Source organism: Hetaerina americana, unplaced genomic scaffold, assembly GCF_022747635.1.
Source record: "Hetaerina americana unplaced genomic scaffold, ioHetAmer1.1.p SCAF_5, whole genome shotgun sequence".
NCBI classification, from domain to species: Eukaryota; Metazoa; Arthropoda; class Insecta; order Odonata; family Calopterygidae; genus Hetaerina; species Hetaerina americana.
The window spans coordinates 33,614,101-33,636,312 of NW_027287095.1; the positions used below are offsets into that span (position 1 = coordinate 33,614,101).

Here is a 22,212-nt window from a genome sequence, read left to right on the forward strand (position 1 = left end):
CATCCGAGAACCCTATAGAATTAAAAACTCTTGAAATGGCATTCATTTACATCTGTATGGCCTATCAGCATCCGGGCCTCAATGTCGTTCACTCATGGGAGTGGCCTAAAATTGTTACTTTGTGGAAGCAAAGCATATCGGGGGGTGGACACTGTGTTTTTCCGAATGAGTTTTGGTGTACGTGGCCTTTGTTTTGACTTACGTGGTCTTTATCAATACTTTCTAGGTTGAAACATGAGTCTCGTATGCTGCAATAGTTGCGGTGAGCATGTTGTTCTATTTTCCGATATTGTGTCAATTCCGCCCCTTCCCTCTCCCTTTCCTCTCCCCAACCATTCCTTTCACCCCTCCTTCGCCTCCCGTTCTCCCCTTCCCCTGGCCCCCTTCCCTTTCTCTCGCACCCCTCACCTCAACAATTCCAGCAGTCATTACTTCTATATCTTCAGAGGAAGACGGATTGTTTCCGTCGAAATATCAAGAAAATACGTGTGAGTGTTCTCTTTTTTTGTGTTTCTATACTGTGTGTTACTGTGTATTGTACTATATATATATATATATATATATATATATATATATATATATATATATATATATATATATATACAGAAACAGATATAAGGAAAAGGGATAGGAACACATATAAAGGACGAACACAATAGACGTGGGGAAGGCGGAATCGAACGGATCACAAGAGTAAAAATATTTCCTCAACCGGGACTCGAACACCGGATCTTTCCACTTGCCGGGCGGATGCTCTTAACCACTTGAGCTATCGAGGATAGTCAATTTACCCTGAGATCCGTGGGTCTAATATGTCACCAAGCGCCCCGATTCTTTCAGCCAAGAGATGGCGTCAGGGTAAATTGACTATCCTCGATAGCTCAAGTGGTTAAGAGCATCCGCCCGGCAAGTGGAAAGATCCGGTGTTCGAGTCCCAGTTGAGGAAATATTTTTACTCTTGTGATCCGTTCGATTCCGCCTTCCCCACGTCTATTGTGTTCGTCCTTTATATGTGTTCCTATCCCTTTTCCTTATATCTGTTTCTGTATATATGAGTATTTATTCGCCGTTTGGCGGGATTTCGTGTTTGAATATATATATATATATATATATATATATATATATATATATATATATATATATATATATATATATATATATATATATATATATATATATATATATATATATATATATATATATATATATATATATATATATATATATATATATATATATATATATATATATATATATATATATATATATATATATATATATAATATCTTCGAAATGGAACGCTCATCGGCGACACACAAATATATAAAAACACAGATGTAGATTTTTAGAATATAGAGACACAAAGAAAGGACACTCACAATTTGTTATTTTATTGTTGTTTAAATAACAAATTGTGAGTGTCCTTTCTTTGTGTCTCAATATTCTAAAAATCTACATCTGTGTTTTATATATTTGTATATATATATATATATATATATATATATATATATATATATATATATATATATATATAGTTCAGTTTACAACCCCGAGGTTGGTTTTATAAGTTAGGGAGTACAGAGCGCACCCAATACTAAGAGTATATGGAGTTTGAAATTCACGTATGGCGTGTGAAATTCATGCCTAACGCGTGAAATGCACGCATAAAGTTAAAGAGACCACTTTCTTTCCTTTTGCCGCGAGTGGTATCCAAGGAAGATCTGGTACCCTAAAATCTTTCTCAGTTTCTGTAATGCTTGGGGTGCTCATGTGAGCTCTCGCGAATTAAATCCTATTTTTGGGCAGCACTCCAGCTTTCTACCAACCCCCGCAACTCACAGTACCACATCAGAAAACGGAAACCGTATACAACACATATACCATGGAAACAAATCCGAAGGACGATTTGTTAAGTCAATGTTGAGCTCACCTGACAGAATTATTTTTATTTATTTTATTATTGTTATTTGTTTTAGCAATAATTACTCAGCAGTTAAATTCACACATCAGATAGTAGGGAGGGAGGATAGTAGGGTGCCACCTGTGGTTTACTGGTTTGGCTGCGGAAAAATAATCGGCCTCGATGGAAACTGAAGGTTTCCAAAAGAGTCACCTGGAATCGAACTCGAACCATCTGATCCACAGACCAGCGCTCTACCCATTGAGCTATCAAGCCGTTTAAAGAATTAATTAGATTTTCGAAAATTTTCAGCACGATTCAGAGTTGATCTAGGGAACTGTGCTTTGGCCTAGGCGCGGTTTATAATTTTTTGGGTGGTCCCTTGAAACTCTATCCTGGTGGTGTTTCTACTGGGTAGGCAAATCATACGTGCCGTTTATTGTTGGATTAAAGTATCAGATTTTTATTGGACAAATTTGACCAAATACGTGTGCCAAGTTGCTCAAATTTAGCGTGACATCTTAAACCCTCTTACTCACGCTTATATTCTTAAAGGCTAAGTTTATATTATTTCTGATTTTAATGCTTAAAGACTTTTCCATAGTGATGGATATACCTTTATAATTTAAAAACTGGAAGCCTTATCATCATCGCTATGTAATGAGAAGGTTTTTTGTTACAATTATAAGTGTATGGCATGAATGAACTACATGAACGGCTGTTCGTCGCATAACATACTTGCCCGGAGCAAGGTAAACTGTCCCCAATTGCGTCCACAAGAGTTTCTCACCTGGTTTTTTCGCCCTAAATAACAATTTAATGATAATACTTATTGTGGTCTTTTAATTAGCATTTCAAAATTTAAATTACATCTCTATGCATTTCAAGTGCCTTCTGAATAGAAAGCATACTTGCCCATTCTCCTGTCCCCGAATTTCGTTACGATTGTTGGAATCCCTGGTACTATTGAAATCATTATTTTATTATCATTGTCACAACGAATTAAAGTTTCTGAGTAGATAATTACCTTGAAATATTTCGTCATAAAAAGTTAACTCTATAATTTTTTCTTGAACGAAATACAATATGATTTAAAAGTACAGACCTAGGCAACTGACTAAACAAGTTGTTCATCGGTGAGTTAAATACGTATTTGTTAATGGCATAACTCTCCTTAATCTTGTCTGTACCTGTCATAGTTGCTGTGTTATTTGGCTGTTTTAGTTTGTCAGAAATGAAGGATTTTCAATTTTTTTGAGCATGTGGTCCCATCAAGTAGATGCAAACCAGGCGTGTGCAAATGTTTCCACTGGTGAAACTCCAATTTGGAACGTGATTGAGAGGCGCAGCGATGTCGGTGTTAAATCTGACGACCAATTTCAACAAAGGATATATTATTTCTCTTCTCTCAAAACAATGAAATATTTATTTTCAAGACGAAATGATTACTTTTGCGCTTGTAATTAGGTGTTTTGGTCTATCAGTAAATCATAATCCAAATTACATGCATACCGTCTTATGAATTACCATTGCATAAGTCATGGAATACCAATAAATTTAATAGTTGTCACCGACATGGTAATTTCTTCAGCATATGTTTTGTGGGAGCTGTTTCTAATATTCTACCGCCTTAGACCATAAAACAGAGAAAAATCATCTCATGTATTTGAGAGCACGACCTCATTTTCAGTAGGGACGATGTTAGAGTAACGGTTTTTGTAAGCTCGTCGGTCATAATTTTTATCAGTATATTTGATCAGATATGCGATTTAAATACTTATGAATCAAATATTCTTGTTTTCTGATGGACTTTTCCCCCCTTAATACGTCGTATGTGATTTGGTAATTATTCACTTTAAGCGTTAAAGTAGCACCCTGTCTTATTTTTATAAATGTAGAATTTTTCCAGCCAGCTATGGGGAAACTCACCCCTATTATTGATCAATGAATGCGATTCAATATTGGAATTAAATTGAGAGTTCATTTTTTGCGTGACTTCCAAAGCAGCTTTGATATAGCGCCCAGGTTGAAATTTACAATCATGTCCTACATCCGTTTTCCTTAGTTTTTTTTTAACGCAAGCTCCCGGGAAGCTTCTTCGACGCGCTCGCGAAAATAAAGCGATTGCTCGACCAAGCGCGCCATAATTGGAGCGAGTTATCGAACTTATCCGCAAAAGAATCAGAATTTTTCGCAAAGAAATGAGAGTTGCAGAAATGGAGAAAGTTTTTTCCTCCCTCCTCCTCTTCCCATGCGTGCGCCGAATTCATTTTCCCCGAGGAGAAAACTCTCTCGGAGCGTTCTCCTTCACTTCTTTTTTTTTGGAAACTTTAAATTGTCCCCAAGAATCCTCGAGGGATGTAAAACCCCCTCTCTCCCTACCCTTATCCTCCCGGGAGAGGGGGAAAGGGAGCAGAAGGGAGGAAAGGGGGGGGAGAAATCGGTGGAGCAAATATCTACTTCCACGTGTTATCCCAAGTGCCTCCAATTGGGGTGGGGTCCGTACTTAGGGCACCCACTCAGTCCTTGATTGTGTTTAATTTGGTACCGAAACGTGGGAAGTTATTAAATGTTCATGCAGGAAGTGCCAATGGAGGGTGAGGTCTTTATATTAGAAATGTTGGTTTTGACGTCAACTTCAACTCTTGTTGGAGGTTGTATCTCCAACTTGAGGTTGAAGTTGGTTTTGTTGGAACCACTCAATGTGGGAGGGAGGGACACGTGGCTACGTTAGTCTTTTAGTGTGGGAATTTCATTACGCTTATGCCCTCCTGGTGGTTTAATGTTTAATTGCCACGGTGTCGGGAGGAGGCTCGGAAAGTCTATAGTATGCTAAAAGCTTTAGTTTTGTTTGCATTATACGGGACGGAGGGACTCTCATTCTGGTTCTCTTTCTCACATTGTAAACCGCATTGCTGTCTTCACGACAATATTATTATACGATTCTGGTGGACCTTGTTAAAACCTTATTAATTTCAGATTTGACACTCTCTCATATCAGTGCGTCATATGTAAACCACTTATCAGAGACAGATTTTGGATGGTACATAACAGCAATAATTCATTACATACCGCGTTGATTTTTTCTTATTTGTCCTACATTATTTTCTCCCTCATATCCTCATCATTCGTATCAACCTTCATAATCATCTAGAAAGACTTCTCTTCTTTTCTCTCCCCACTCGCCTCACATTCTCCTGCCTAACATGTCCTCCGGCATCTCATTCGCTCCTCCTTTCAGTATCTCCTTCGCCTACTTTTTTCTTGTAATTTCTCTTGAAAACCCCCTCTATAGACGACTATACGTATCTTCTCCTCTCTCATACTTAAAACGTTCGCATTGTATTTTTTACAATCCAATTAATTTTATTCACCATTCTCCGTAAAAATGTCTCAAAAACCTCTAATCCACACTCATTCTCTTCCCTTAAATGCCAATTTTCATTGTCATTCAGGGCTACGCTCCGTATTAAAGTGTTTATAACATTTACTGTGCTTTCTGAATTATCGCATTTTCCATAAATTTCCTTCACCTTGCAAACGGTTCCTCCACCAACGCATCTCCTTCCTCCTGTCGCAATGTCTTTCTCCTGCGTCCGTTTTCCCCCTAAAGGACCACCCAAATGGGTGAACTGTTACACCTGCTCTACTATATTCTTTTTGACTGAGGTTTTTCATGGCAAGCCTACTTCTTTCTCCGATAAAGATTTTTTACATTTCGCCTGTGATACATATTGAACTTTTATAGCGGATGAAATTAACACTTGTTTGGAACTAAGTTTTCCACTAGTGTTTGTATGGATTTGAATGTCTTTTCAGGGACATTAGGGAATATTTTGTCCATTATTCCCTTATCCATAACCATTTCACCTGATGCTTTCAATCTCCCCCACCACCTTTTTAATGGGTCGCGGGGTATTTATGTAGGTGTAGATAATTTAAGATGGGGCGTAAAAACAAATAAGAAGTTGGATAATTACTTTACATTCACATGACGTTCACCAAAACCTCATCCAGTGAAGTCACAATTCTTTAGGAAACAAATCGCGTTCGTCATCGTTCTGATTGTAACATTAGGACCATAAAAACGCGAAAGTACTCAATACGAGTAATGGTTTGGCGTAAAAACTTTCGTGTTCACGTAGATGGGCTATTCAAACATTAAAGTACGAGATAAATGAAGTGTAGCAGATGTAGCAGTTTAATAATCCGAGCAGCATTATTTGGAGGAAAATTTGGGTAGTAATTTAGAAATGAGGAGAAGTATAGTGAAGGAGAAAAAAAGCAGTTGTTAGTAAAAGGAAATCGGCAACTAGTACAATAATTAGAGATGAGATTAGAAAATACTTTAATACGGAGAGTAACGCTGTTATGGATTCGAAACCTTGTCTTTGATGGAAGAAGTTGAGCGCAAACGAGATGGTTTTCAGGTATTTCTATGGCCTAAAATTGAGAAAGTAAGTTGGATAGAGAGAAATGCCAACGACGAAGTTCTAAATATTTGAGAGGAAAAGGAAAGTTGCTGGAGAAAATTCCGTAGAAATCGGAAAAAAATAGACGAAACAATATTGAGAGGCAGTGGAATGTTAGTGGCTGTAATTATTGGAAGAATTTGGGATATATGGTGACGAGGAAGCAGAAGAATATATTTTTTTGAAAAGTTACGAAAAATTGAAGACGTAAATTATGCAGGCTAAACAAGAGATTGCTCACGCGTAAGTTATGTAAAATAATATATAGGGACTGTCCAAAACCTCTTTAGTGTATTCCAATGAGGACACTGCTAAGTGGGAACTGATACTTTTCCTAAAAATGTAGAATCCCTATAAAACAATGATTTAGTTTCGAGTGAAGAGAGCAAAAGGGTCGGCGATCATCAAGATCCATTTTCAGAGTAAACATAGTTTAAGCTGAATAACATGCACGGAAAAGTCGACTTCTCAAGTGGAATCCGATACCAATCAAACCCCTCGGAATAATCATCGTTTAAATCAAATTATCGAACGAAGGGAAAGCGACATATCGATAATGTCGATAAGCGACTCGCTTCGTTCAAAGGTCATGGGGAGAGGAGGATCTCCTTGGATTTCTCGGGTACATTGACGCTGCCTTCGAGACTTCCCGACTATTAGCTTCCCTTTTCCAATCCTCACCTAACCCCAACCATCGCCCCTCTCCCGACCAAAAATTCATACCAATCCTCGTTCTTTCCACAGGAACACATTACTATCGAATCTTCGGTGTAAACATGCGCCTGTTTGATCCATTATCCGCTTTACTACATCGATCTAACCACGAGATTTATCCCTCGTACATGCATAAAAGAGTTCGCAAAGCTCCTGAAACGTATTAAGGACATTAATATTAATCAAAATGTTGAAACCTACCACCACAGGAATAAAACTCAAAGAGTCCCAGTGCGATTTTGGAGTAGGCGTCCGTTATAAGCTCTGGTATGTGTAGTATGCATGTCTGGTGTATTTCTTCCGACTACTTGAATAAATGCCTTTCAACTTCTTGGATGGCCACTTTAAGGTGGCATATCGGATACTTTTTCGTGCTTTATCGTTTAAATATAATGGAACCCATGAACAAGTAATTTCCGATCTTTTATCTCCTGAACTGAGTCAATGCCGATTTCTTTGCACAGAAACATTGGAACTAGTGAATACAATCATTTGTCTCAAAATTAAATGTCCCCTATCACAGCATAAAATAATGATTCACTATTTTCCCTCGTATGATCCGTTGCTTTTCAGGCATTTTTACTTTTGGGATAAAGTATTTGAATTTCTTTTTCGTTGGGATTTGTGTAGTTATATTTGCGGCGCAGAATAATTGGTCGAACCCGATAGGGTTCATTGAATCCTGCCTCGTTATACAGGTTCGTCCGGAAAATAAGTGTACTGATTTTTTCCCGCCGCTCCAGGCGCGCCCAGCACCGCTCTGACGGGCTGCGATTGGAGGGGGGTATGTTGGCAAGTGACGCTGAAAAAGGCAGTCGGCTCTGAGCTCTGGTGTAGTGAGGAGCTCTGTTAACGCGAACCTCCACGCTCGACCCACGTCACGGAACGCGATGCCGAAGTTTTTGGAGCAGCGTTATTCCATCAAATTTGCGGTAAAGCTTGGGAAATCGTCTACCGAAACTGTCGGTATAATTAACCAGGCTTACGGGGAGTCAGCCATGTCCAGAAACATGATCTTTCGGTGGCACAAGATGTTCGTGGAGGGCAGAGAAGAGGTCGACGACGAACCACGGCCTGGACGCCCATCAACGACACTCACCGACGAAAATGTGCGAAAAGTTCGCGATGTACTGAACTCTGATCGTCGTCTTAGTGTTCGGATGATAGCAGAGCAGTGTAATGTGCCAAAAACAATAGTGCACGAGATTATTAGGGAGCAATTACAGATGCGAAAAATTTGTGCAAAGTTGGTGCCGAAAGTGCTCAGTGATGATCAAAGACTCAATCGTTTGGAAATCGCGACACAACTTGCGGATCACTGCAAAAATGATCCACATTTTTTAGAGAACGTTGTTTCGGGTGACGAGACGTGGATCTTTGAGTACGACCCGGAGTCGAAGAGACAAAGTGCGGAGTGGCACACCCCATCATCACCCCGTCAAAAGAAAGCTCGCATGAGCAAATCTCGGATCAAGGCGATGCTCATTGTCTTTTTTGACAAAAGGGGAGTCGTCCACTACGAATTTGTACCTGAACGACAAACTGTAAATGCTGCATTTTACGTCCAAGTGCTCTACAGGCTTCGAAAACGAGTCGCCCGCATCCGGCCAGCGATCAAAAACATCTGGCGGCTGCATCACGACAATGTGCCGTCTCACACCGCGCTTGTCGTGTCGGACTTCTTGGCCAAGCACGGCGTGGCAACGCTGCCGCACCCGCCCTACAGCCCGGACTTGGCACCACCGGACTTCTTTCTGTTCCCGAAGATGAAGAGGAGTTTGAAAGGAACGCGATACGGGACTTTGGACGCCGTCAAAGAGGCCGTGACGACGTGTCTTCGAGAGGTTCCCGATGATGCCTTCGCGGGAGCGTTCCAGGAATGGGAACGCCGCTGGAACAAGTGTATCGACTCACAAGGGTCCTATTTTGAGGAATATTAGCTTAAGATATGTAAAACTGTAATAAATTTTTTTTCCTGAGCTCAGTACACTTATTTTCCGGACGAACCCTGTATGACATAGATATTAGCCTTGATTGAACTCAGAATTTGTGTGCCGTATATCTTCCTGTTGAAAATACTTCATAAATTCCTAGCTTCCCAAAGTCACTTAATTAATGATTGATGCCGGGCATGCACAATAGACTAGAAGGCTAAAGAAGGTGATTGATCTCTGTATCAATCTAAAATTTGATTCGTTCCGTTAATCTAAAAAAATAAAAATTTTAAAAATCTAAAATTGTGAAAAAATATTTGATTCCTGATTGCGACTGTTTTATTTACATGAAAATTTGTTATAACTTCAATTCTCTCGTTTACTTCAGTGATCATTTTTTTAGAAATGTAAAATATGTCGTGCGATGCATTGTTCTGTAATTGCAGAAAATGACGTGTCACAGACACGTTTATAGCTACGTTTTCTAACTTAAAAATTCTAGCTGGGAAAACTTGGAAATGTAATTATTTCGATGTTTATGATTGGTGATTATTAAGAAGTGATTATGTCGATAAAATTGTCTCTTATCGTGATTTTATCTTCACTTCTAATCGTTGCTTTTTGATGAAAAATTACTATGACTTGTAACTTTTTCGACGCATTTATGACTATCTACATCTATTTGTCATTCATTTTCTAATTTGAATTTGATATCCGTGAAAATACCTCTGATTAATAATGTATACGTCTATGTAACATTTAAACATTTCACTTTTCCGGGCACACCAAGAAATAATGTTGATTTTTGAGATGCTTGATAATTCATGTTGTTTAATGCCCCCCTCCCTCCCCCCGTCGCCTTTCTCCGTTAACGGTCGAAATGAAGAAGGGCGTGTAGGGTTAACGTGCGTGGGAGGGGCAACAACAAACTTTGGAGCCACACGCGAGAGAAGACGGATGCCTTTACGCGAGAGGCGTGGGGCAATAAAAAGTGTCCCTTCGTCGCAAATATTTCTTCGGCCAAAACTTGCGAGCCCTCGGACTTGCCGTAAATTTTGGAGGCATCGATGCATTCATCATCACTTGTTGCAGAGCGAAGACCGGTTGTTTGTGGGTGTGAGAAGGACACATCGACCTTGGTTTCCTCGCGCCCACCCCTCCACCAACCCCCCCCTTGATTAACGATTTATGTGATATGCAAGTCCGTACGTTGGGTGGGGAGGTTGTCCGATGGAACTGACCTCAGTGCGAGGGAAAATAGGGGGGAGGGCTGGCCATTGTGGGGACCCGGGGAGAGTCTCCAATTATCAGGATATTTTCCGGGGAGACCGGAAGTGATGGAAATTTTCCAGAATAGCCGATACCGGAGAGGAACTCATCCCATCATCTGTCGCACCATTCTTCCTTTTCACGAATTCCATTCAAGACTTGTTCATTTTGAACGAAAAAACTGCCGTAATTGGAACTTAAAGGACAAATTATTTTACCGCTTTGGTCAAGAAATAATTATTAAGGTTTTAATAATATAACGTCGCTTTTTAATCCCAATACGCGTTTGTTTTCCTCAACGGACGACGATTTGAAAAGTTCGAACTCTTAACCCACAGTACTCAATTAATATACCCAAACTAACAGTTAATCGGGCAACAGACGCAATTACAATTTTTAAAAGTGTTACGTATCATTATTTCGTATTATTATTGGTATTTGAGGATATTTTTCCATGAGCATGTAGTAATACGATATGTCATTTAAAAATATTAATGAAATATTTCTGCTCTGCTTTACTTTAAAGTTGTTCATAGCCCTATTTTTTTATATATCGTTAACCTATATCAGTTGTACAGCAAGATTATTTTGGAAACCTATCCGGAAACTCATTTTCTTTGATTTTATTTCTCTTTCGCCATTAAAGAACCCGATATTTGAAAATTCTAACTGGAACATTATTGACACTCACCAATTGTCGTTTACGCAACATTCAAGCAATGGTTGCATCCACTCTCTTTTTTTGCTGAAAATGCTAATGATGTCATTGGTGGCCCTTAAGAATAGGTTGATGGAATGTTCCTACGTATGAGATGATAGATGTTTGAGAGTTTTACAACTTGGATTTCATGCGGGATTTTACAAAAAATGTTTTACTGACCCTTAGTCGAGGAAGTGCTAGGCATAGTGGGGGGAGGAGAGAGAATCGTTGGGTGAAATCCAAAGCAAGCAGGAAAGATGGATGGAGAGAATTGTTATTGGCAATGGGATGTTGAAAAATATGAAAGAGGGGAAAACGTTCGGCAAACGAAGAAGGGAAAGTAATAGAATCGGCACTTTGGACGTTACGTAGGGATAAAGGAAATATGCTGGATTTAAGAGGGATTCCATCTAATGTTGGATGTCAGGTTTTTTTGTGGGAGAGGCAAGGGGATTGTCGTTACACCGCGGTATAACCTGCGTTCATTCAAGGCCCACCTTAACCGATAGATCAGCAATATTAATAACTAGAGCTAGTATTTAAAGTTCTCTCTTCTTTAGCTATCTACAAGTATAATTACATTTTAGTAGAGTTGTTGCCGTCCGTATGCGCGATTGGCGATGGATTTTCGCCGTTTAAAGCTTTATTCATTCAGAAAGCATCAACTTCTCCGTAAACTTAGTCATAGGTTTATCCGTGACTTAATAGTGTGATTCTCTCAAAGAAAAGTTTGAAAGTGTGAGTACAATAATAGTAAAATTCCTCAATCGTAGATAATTGTTTTGGCCAAAATCTTCGCCTTTCGAGGGCCTTAGGTTCAAGTTCGGGCGAAGCCGAATATCTCATGTCATACGTCAGTTGTGTTATTACCTGAATAAAAAACTATCCTTTCCCCTTGCCTTGTGAATTCTTCACGCTGTAGGGCTGAAAACCAGGTATAACCTCACCTATGGAAGAAAATTTCAGCCGTATAGATGATGGTTAGATTTTTATCTCTGGGATGATTTTGTATGTGAATAGTTGTTGGTCTGATGTTATATTTAATACCGTATTGCCAACATACAGCTGATAATGTTGGCCATTTATGCATTTTGTTATAAAGCAAAATTGAGGCTACTACCAATCACGGTTTAGGTGGGACTTTGCATAATAATTTAAAGGAATCGGATATTCGCTACTTAAACGTTACCTTTTGCGACGGTGGCTGAATTTCATTATTTGGGTCGGATATAGGATCACATGAGAAGTCACATCACATGATCGCATGCCTTGTTTCCACGGATCTTCAATAGTTTCAATGGGTTGCAACATTGCAATAATCATTGCTACTTCTGTACTTTCTCTTTTTTAGGTTTGATACTATATGTCGCTTCGGAAGTTGAACTTCTTGCGTGGAAGACGGGTTACGCGCAATTACTCATAATTCCAAATGGTATTGAACTTCCGTTTCTTACGATAACATTGCCACAATAAAAGCAGTACAATGAATGGTAGGAAAGAAAACACTGACAAATAATCGCACTACGCTCTACCTATAGCGTTTTTTGTGTGATGATGTGTTTTTACTATAATGTCTGAAGAATTACCGTATTGGAACAATTTATGAATTCACGTAAATCGGTGAAAATTAATAGTGTGGATATTGGTGGCATAGGGTTCCTAATATTCTTGATGAACATTACGACCTAAGTTCCCACGTTTTTTGTATTTTTTTTTATCATTTGGAGACGAAACAGTGATTTAGAAAGAACTTAGGTTTTGGAATAAAAGAAAAGGTAAACAATGCATACATTATAGAATAGGTGGACTCGAATTAAGCGCGAACAGGTCTAATTTAATGTTGTACTTAGATCATACCTTTCATATACATATCAGAAGATAATCGTATTCGGATCATCTTCAAAGAAGGCTTGCCTCGTCAATGCGAATAATTTTTGTACACTGAAATTGTTGTATTGTTATGCTCATTTAGCGGATGACTCCGTTAAAATTTACTGTCGCGGCATTACCCGCAGTTTCTGGGCACTTCAAAGAAGCTAGATTCGATTTGACGGATTGTAGGAGAATATAATGGAAAGGTAAGAGAAAGGCATTACCTCAGTTTAGCTAGACCACATCTGGAGTACGCGGCAACCATTCGGGTTCCGTGAGAGGAAACGTTAACCAAGGAATCGGAATAGAAATAGAGAAAATCTGCTAGATTTGTTTAAAATTGCTACAAGGGGAGGGCAAGCGTAAAGTTTTTTATCTTTGTACAAATAAAGGCATATTAAGATTTATGTACGATTGAATATTTGTACATAAAAGACTGATATTCTAACCCCTCCCATATCACGCCCTTACGGTGTTTTGCGGGGCATTAAGTAGATGTATTGATGAAGGAAATACTATTCATGCTTATTTTTTTAACATTGAGCTTTGTTATCACCGTTCTGGGGTTATAAATACTAATTAAATCACCAATGCAAGGCGATCCAAGGTCTATTCCGTCGTGATCTGTCGTTAGAATTTAAGAGAGCTAAGGTAATTTTTCTTAAGTTTGAATTTTCCTCACAGGTATCCCCGCTGGCAATCCATTAACAGTATATTTCGCGGAAGAATCACTTCGATGTTGATCGATGCGTCGTGCGAGTACCGCTAAGGGCCAAGGAAGAAAATGACGCGTGCGGGGTTCTAATTTGCCGAAAAGATGCAGAAAGCCTGCTTCCCTCTCGAGGCAATTCCGTGCAAGCCTAAGGATCTTCCTCAGCCGTACGTACACCATGCTCTAGGGTCCCGCTCTCACGTCGTCATTACCTCATTTCCGAGAACGTAAATAATCAAATATTTTAACTCCCCCGACGCGGTTTGTGAGCTAATGGACGTCCTGCCGCTATCCCCGTACGGCTAAAGCAAATTAATCAAAGTTGCCTCCGTTTCTCGACTCTGAGTGGGGGAGGTGAGGGTTGGAGAGGGATAGCTAGAAACCTTAGAGAGAGAGAGAGAGAGAGAGAGAGAGAGATACGATGGGTTCTCTAATGTAACATCGTCCGCTAATCAAAGATTTTTCAAGGGGAAAGGATTCTGTGACGAGAGAGAGAGGGAGACAAACTAGACTCCCCGCAAGTTCAATTTGGACAGGGGGGGAGGGGCTAAAGACTGAACGACCCCTTTAATTTCCACTTCTCACTCTCTCCATCTCTCTCTCTCTCTCTTCTCCCTGCGCGTAGCTCTTCGACCCCGGAATTCAATTTGCTGGACAAACACAAACGAGAAATATTTCGGAACATTTCTCCCCCTTCCTCTCTCTCTCTCTCTACCTCCCCCCTTTCTCCCACTCCAGATTTCCCTCCAGTCCCTGGAGTGGGCGGGAAGATGAGGAGAAGGAGGCGATCCGACGAATAAAATAGATGATAATAATCTCGAAATCTTCTTGTTGGGAAAGCGACCCTAAAGTCGACTAGAGAGAGAGAGAGTCCCGAGTCAGAGCGATGCCTTGGGAGTGTGCGGAAGAATTCTCTCGTCTTCACGACATTTTTCCGTCTTTCCTTCATCTCCTTCCCTCCCGAAACAACGCCCGCGCCGCGAGAAGAGGAAAGAATTAATCAAACATTCTCGAGGAATGCCATTAAAAACTTAGCTCTTTACCCATTCCCACCTGGGGATGAGGGCAAGAGGTGAAGGTGGGGTGGGGTGGGGTGGAAAGATGAGGGGTGCGAGGGATAGCGGGAGGATGGAAGGGATTGGGGCGAGAAGGCATGTGGAGGGGTTGGGAGGATTGAATAAAATTATAAATATAAAAATCAAATAAAAACAAAACAAACCCCACAACTCCTGAGCCGAGAAAACAGAATAAAAACTCTGGGAATTAAAAAGTTTTATTCAAAATGATAACGAAAAATATATTATATTGTTAAAGTACGGCGGAGCGCTCCAATGAGGTTTGTTTGTAAGAGGTAAGCGGATAGAGAGAAAGCGAGAGAAAGAGATAAAAATCATTATATCGAAGGTGGTTGGCTCAAGTAAAAATAAAAGGAAAGTAAAGGGAAACATAAGCCGTGTGGCTCTATTTAACGAGTTCGCCGGAGAACAAAAAAAAATAACAGAATGGGCCCTTCACCTGGGCGCTAACACATACCTACTACCGCCCATTCTACCCTCCCGCCCATCTCCCCCTCTCTATTCTCACCAACCAATTTTTGGCCGCTCACACTTTCGCGGAGGACTTTAATTATGCAACGGATTCCCCGAGCGCTCTCTTTTCCAAACCTTTTACTTCACTGAGTCCAGGGCTATGCTACAAGAGTGCCACTCGGTGGAAAAAAACCTTCAGCGTTGTTTTTAAGCCGGATGAGCATTTTTCTCCGTTTACTTGTCCGAAGGATGCATCGATTATTTTTGGGCGGAACCAAATGGAGAAATTTCTTGCAGTGACATCGTCCATGGCCCATGTCTGGTCCTCGGAGAGAGAGAGGATGTTTTCTATTCGGGAGGTCACCTTGGAGGTAAACCCCCGCTCAAAGGACACACGTGTCTGGACGAATAGCTAAACTTTGGCTTAGACTAGGTGCAATTACCTTTTAGTATTACTTCCGCAAAAAAATCATTTCCTGAGCGTATGTGTGTGCCACAACCTACAGGGTCCGTACAATAAGTATCGTGACTGGTTCGCTGTAGCCTCAACGGAGCGGTGGATGGGGGTCCGACCATTCGGCTCGGTAGAGGGGTCCCCCGCCACTCAGGCACACTTTAGTTCAGTCGCCTCCAAGCATGCGTTGAGACAGGAGGTGGATTTTTGTGACGTGTGATTGTTTGTGGTGTCGTCGCGCCAGCATGGAGCGTACCATCGAGCAACGCTACACTGTGAAGTTTTGCGTTAAACTCGAGAAATCCGCGTCGGAGACCCTTGAAATATTTAATCAGGCTTATGGGGATGATGTTTTAAACCGCACAAGAGTTTTTGAGTGGCACAAAATGCTCGAGGAAGGCCGGGAGCTCGTCGAAGACAAGCACCGCGTCGGATGCCCGACGACCGCTCGAACCGATGCTCAGGTGGCCAAAGTGAAAATCGTTTTGGGCTCTGACAGGCGTTTAACCAGCACCCTTATCAGTGAGGAGACCGGCCTTTCAGTCAGAACCGTCCACACTATTGTAACAGAGGATCTTGCGATGAGGAAAGTGTGCGCGAAGCTGGTGCCGAAAGTCTTGAGCGAGGAACAAAAACTGTCGCGGGTGGAAATTCCGCAAGAAATTTCGGACTGCGTCCAGGAAGATGAAGACTTTCTCTACTACGTTATTACCTCAAAGGATAGCTCAAAAGGAGCTCAAAGGATATCCATTCGTTTCCCTCGAAGCGGTTCAAGCGGCCACAACAAAGGCTCTCAACAGTATCCCGGAAACCGACTTCCATTGGGCTTTTGCCGAGTGGCAAACGCGCCGAACTTAGTCTATCGATGCAGGAGAAATGCATTTTGAAGATTATTAAGTAATTGTAATGATAATTGCAATAAATTTTGATTTTTGGAACCAGTCTCGATACTTATTATATGGACCTATACTGTACATCCACTTTAACACTAGTTTTAAATGCTTGGCCATCTGCATAATTGGAAGAGATCCATTTATACTTAATGCCGTATTGCTTGCGGGGTTGAAAGTCAGGAGTTGGCATGCTCTCATCCTTCCCTCCCTCTCTACTGCGTAGCGTTTATGAAAGCAATTTTTTTAATCACTTAAACACTTGTTGATGCTTTATAACGTATCATCGCGGCAGGAGCAAGAAGTATCTCCGATTTCCGAGCATTTTACTATGGAAGAATTTTACAGCTGACAGAAAGTCATAATTGTGTTTTCATGAATTTTCTGTGAAAGATAAAAAAGTGAGATAAAAAGACGTGCGAATATTACCAACAAAATGTTTTACGCTCGTGTCAGTTGAATGCGTGTGGGAAAACGAACTCGTTTCGAATAGGTATTCCCACCGAAAACTTAAATTTTCGTAACTTTTTCAATGAAATTTAAATTCTTAAGTATTTTTTGTAAAGACTACTGTAAAATACTGATTTTCGAAATATTAAAACTAGAAGCAACTCATCTTACTATTAGCGTTGTTTTTCGAGATAAGAAAATTCTATACCGGTATACTAATAATAAAATCCACCATTTTGTTAAATTTTCTCCTTTGAAATTCCCGCATTCCTTTTTTATTTACCTACTACCATCTTGTATATGACCCTTAAAATTCCAGTTCCATTCTTCTCCTTCCCTGCCTACCCAAAATATATGCCTCTGACACATCCTTCAATATGATTTCACTCCTCAGTGCCAGTTATCTTCTCAATTCACGCTCCCTAACTCCGAATTCCCTCTGCGCACTTCCTCTCCTCTCTCGTCCCATCTAGCGTCTTCGCTTCCCTCCTTTCATCCGGCTCTCCAACTTTTCCTTATTCATCGCACTCCAAATCCCTATCTCCAAAACCTCCTATCTACGTTCATCGCCCTGCCTTGAAGCCCAAGTTTCTGAACCAATCAATACTCCCGCATCTTGACTGGACTCTTCTTTAGAAATTAACCATGATTCAGGACTACAAGTTCTCTCTCTTCTGCAAGTATTTATCGTATTGATGAAATTTCACTCCTTAATCCCATACAGTTTCGTCCATATTCGTTCAAAAGTAGAACATTTAATATGATTCACTTTGTACGATTAGCCTCCAAGGATTAATATCAGGATAAGGCTAAATTTCTAATTTCTCTCAATTAAATAGCCCGATAGAAATGCAAATGGAAGTTTTGTGGTGGTCAAATAAAATATTAGTCACTTACGGCCCGGTGTGATTTAAGTCTTGATTAGTCTGGTGTCCACCTTATACTGCTATACGTATTTCGAAGACCAAATCTCTCTCTCTCTCTCTTTAGTTAAATATGAAGCTCAGAGACGAGATCTTGCGTTGTTATTTTGGCGTAGGAGATTTTTTCCATGGAAATACCTCTGATGATTAAATTGAGTAAAATATAACGCCATCTTTCATAAATAGGAATGTTTCGTAACTAAGTACGGGAGGGAGAGGTGACCGCAGTTACCACGCGTTGCAGGTGATCGTAGAGATAGGCGTTAACTAATTAATTTATTTCATAACTCACTTTGTATATACATGTACGTAAAAACTAGACCCCATACTCGTGAATTATTTTCAGTCATTTTATTATTGGATTTCCGTGGTCGTGAGCCACTGGTAGCACACGGATTACATGCAAGGCTTAAGCTTTGCATGTAATCCGTGATATCGGATGAATATCAATCACTCTATTTTAATTAGATAAAGAGAACTTAAGGCCCGCATTTCATTGAAGGTCGGAGGAATCACGATGAATAATTAAGAGATATCGACTGGCGCAGAGTCGTTAGATATTTGGAATACTATTTCCCTCGCACAATTCGTGAGTATAGTGGTACGAAGCATCCCGAACCACAATTTAATCCTCTCGAAAATAAAATGCCACGGATTGTCGTATTGTACCAATTGCTCTCATAGCTGGTGACTTAAGACACCCTGCCAAACGCCTTCGTGACTGTTTACAGAGTGATATGTTGATGCAAATAATCATGACTGCAGTGATGGGGATTCTTGGATACGTAGGCAATTCAAACGACGTTTCTCGTTTTGCTTGACGATGATGTCTATCTTTCATTTATCTTGCAGTGCGCGTGTAGGGTCTCGGATCGCCGGCTATGAGGTTCCGAACTTACCTTCTCGTTCCTTCGTTCCCGGGTGGCAGTGACGTGAATCCCCGCCAGGTGGCCTGCGGGTTGAAGTAGCCGGGGAGGCAGCGGCATTCGTACCCACCGCGGCGGAAACCATGGCCCTCCAGCGGCACGCACTGCAAAGGCAGAGAAGAGAGCAAAACAGGTGAGTGAGCGAATGAGTGGGCGTCGAAGTCGGTAACTGTGAGGGATTCACAAGGGCGTGTGGGTGCTACGTAAGGAGGTATGTGAGCAAATTCGAGTATTATATCAGCCATTATTTTACCACAACCAACTACGATATATTCATTTGCAAGACTCAAAAGGCATATATAAATAAAAATTGTGCGAGTTTGATGCTGGTAAAAGGGCAGGGAATGGGTTTAGCCCCATATTGAAATTACATTGGAGAACACGAGATGTAGGTATTCGTTTTCTTCTTGCTCAATTGATTGAAAACATTCTTCAGGTCACCACACACGGCAATTTGAACTGCCCTTACACGCGGAAATAAATACGAGGGTCATCCGGAAAGTAGTACCCGTTCGTGAATTAAAGACACAAAAGTAAATATTAACAAACATAAAAAATTTTATTTGAAAGAGGATACTTTAAACTACTTCTCAACATAATCTCCAAGCAAATTAAGGCATTTGTCATAACGTGTGACAAGTTTCTGTATTCCTGCTGCATAGTCCTTCGCCGCCAGCTCATTGAGATACGCGAGGGACCCATCTTGCACAAATTTTTGCATAATGCAGATGGTGTTTAACAATTTCATGAACAATTGTTCGAGAAACATTGGGAAAATGCTCACAGATGTCATCAATTGTGACGCGCCGATCGTTCCTCACGAATTCGTCAACTGAGCTCACCAGTTGGTCTGTAATGACAGACGGTCTCTCCGAACGCTCATCGTCGTGTGTGTTCCCCCTCCCCATGTTGAAGTTGCGACACCACCGCCGAACAGACGACTCGTCCATTACATTGTCTCCATACACCTCCTTTAATTGGCGATGAATATCACATGGGCGAACGTTTCTTGCATTGAGGAATTTAATCACTGCCCTCACTTCACAACTGGCGGCGTTCTCAATTTTTTTAAACATTGTAAACAATCACAGAAACAACACAGGCAATGCTAGCGTCACGCAACTTGGCTCAGAGAAGGCAGACAAGCCACTGAAGCTATCTGACCTCGTCCAGCGGCTACTCGCGTCGTCAGCACTTCATGCGGCACGAACGGGTACTACTTTCCGGATGACCCTCGTAATAGGGAATACTTATTGAAACTGATTGGAATAAAACTATAATTGCGGTAACATAATGTCTCCCTCGATCACACCCGGTCGTGATGAACAATAAAAATTTATCCCAGGAATAAGCACGCTTGATTGCGGTGCTTGAATGATATTATTTTTAAAAAATGACTTAGAAAGTCAAGTATTTAACATTTAATTAAAAGAGTAATTAATTAGGGAGTATATTAATTAGGGAGCACTGTTCGAAACTCCGCAGTAAAATAGCGAAAATATATTGTCCCCCTTTTTTTTAAATAGCCTACTCTTCTAATGGGATTGGGGCATTTATTATGCACGTACAGTTATAGACGAAGAGTTGTCACTCTGCCTATGATTCTTTTTCAGCCTCCCCATTTTATCTATCTCCCAGTAATTTTTTATATGCTGTTTGGAGATTTACTATTATTATTTTTCCACTTATTTCGGCATGTCTGTTGATCAGGTCTCCCTGGAACGACGAAAAAATTCCCACTTGGCATTTCATGTTTCCCAGCATTTGGGATTTCGTGTATTACCATGTCTTAGAGAAGAGAAAACACGAGAAATTAATGTAACAAGGCGGGCTCTGTAATCTCTCGACAGACCTATAAGACGATTTAAATGATAAATTATGGGTTGGTGTTTGGAAAAAAATCGGTAAGAGAAGAAGAGAAAACTGTCATTTCGAAACGAAAACGCTAGCGTTTAATGATCTTTGAAAGGTTAAATTTTTCATGGGGAAGAGGGGCTTTGAGCAACGTTTCGTTTCGAAAAAATTGAAACAGAAACGAATTCTCATGGAATTCTCCACCTGCTCGTCCGACGATCACCGGCGATAATTTCCCACTTTCCCCCTCCTTCCCTCGTTCACCCACCGGGAAATAGGAGTCGGTCGGGACGGATAGGAATCGATCGAATGGTAAGCGGGCGTGGGTGGGTCTCGCGGAATCGCCTGAATTATTCATCAAAAACTTCTGGATATCTTTTGAACGTTTCCGCAGCCCTCCTCCATCCTGATCCTCCACTCCTTTGACCGACAAAGATCGAAAGAACCCCCCGCCCACATCCCAAAACCCTGCCCCGACCCGTCCGACGTGATCCGTTCCTCCCACCTCCCTTCCCGCACTATTCGGTCCTTTCCGGCCGGCTACTTTCGCGGTTCTCCTCGCGGAATGAAATTTTCGCGCTCCCCCCATCTCCTTCCAAAAGCCGTTTGGCTTTCATTTTTGTCCTCGGCCAAGTGGCGTGTCAAAGGGATAAAGGGAAAAGAAACCTGTTGGGACCGACCAATGGAGAGTCCCTCGCCCTTCGCTCTGTCGGCGACGCCCACAATTCAGGTGAATTGACCCGCCATCTCCCTGATTAGTTTCCCCGGAGGAAAAAGCGTGAAGCCCGCACTTGGTGACTAGTTTAAGCAGCATTTCGGGTATAAGCTGTTGCTAACCGGGAGCGAATCTAATGCATCAGGAATGTCATAATCGCCAAATAATTTCATCATCAGTTTTATTTCACGGTATTCATGGATTCTACCCATTCAATTTCATGGTATTCTACGCATTGAAGGTGTTTCTTGGACGATTCCTAGCAACTACCATATTTCACATATAGCGAGAATTTCCAAAGTTATTACCTTATTTATAACGTCGTCCTTACTGCCACCAGCGTTCTTGCTATACAATAATACAACCTCTTCCATGCTCTACTCCAGTCTTTCTATCATTTTCTCTTCTATCGCTTACTTTAATTTCCATAATAAATATAACAAATGTTACCACTTGAGCTAAATTATCAACGGTTCAATTTGAAAAATGTGTATGAAGTTTTCTGTGTTTGTTACCTCAGTATATTTTTTATGGGTGAATGTCGAGCCGGCCTGCTAACCAATGGATTAATGGCTCGAGTCCAGCTTCAGGCATGGGAGTTACATAAATTCAATTAATTTGGCCCCTGTACAGACCGACGGCAGGTCATAAATTGGCTTATCAGTATGTCAAGAGCATAAGGACTGCCAGAAATATTTTGAGAGAAAAGGGAAGCAATAAATGCAGTACTTATTATTAAAGAAATATATATTGGCTTCAAGGGTTTCAAAAAATCCATTCGTATGTGCTATGACTTCCAGGGTTTTGATCAAAATCCATGAATTAGAATATTATACACGAATGGTTCGGCCGCTGTATATACATAAGGAATATTCTTGTTTTATTCCATAAATGCGAT

At 40.8% G+C, this 22,212-nt stretch overlaps 1 protein-coding gene across 1 annotated transcript in view; it reads right to left on the reverse strand.

Moving 5' to 3' along the window:
• smog (G-protein coupled receptor 158 smog) overlaps window positions 1–21,688 on the reverse strand; it is a 113,490-nt gene extending 91,802 nt beyond the window's left edge. The window contains exons 1-2 of the mRNA XM_071591832.1: window positions 21,623–21,688; window positions 18,719–18,849 (exon numbers count right to left, since the gene is read on the reverse strand). Of these exons, the coding sequence (XP_071447933.1) occupies window positions 18,719–18,849; window positions 21,623–21,688 (197 nt within the window). The remainder of the gene's footprint in view (window positions 1–18,718; window positions 18,850–21,622) is intronic.
• Between the last annotated feature and the right edge of the window lie 524 nt (window positions 21,689–22,212).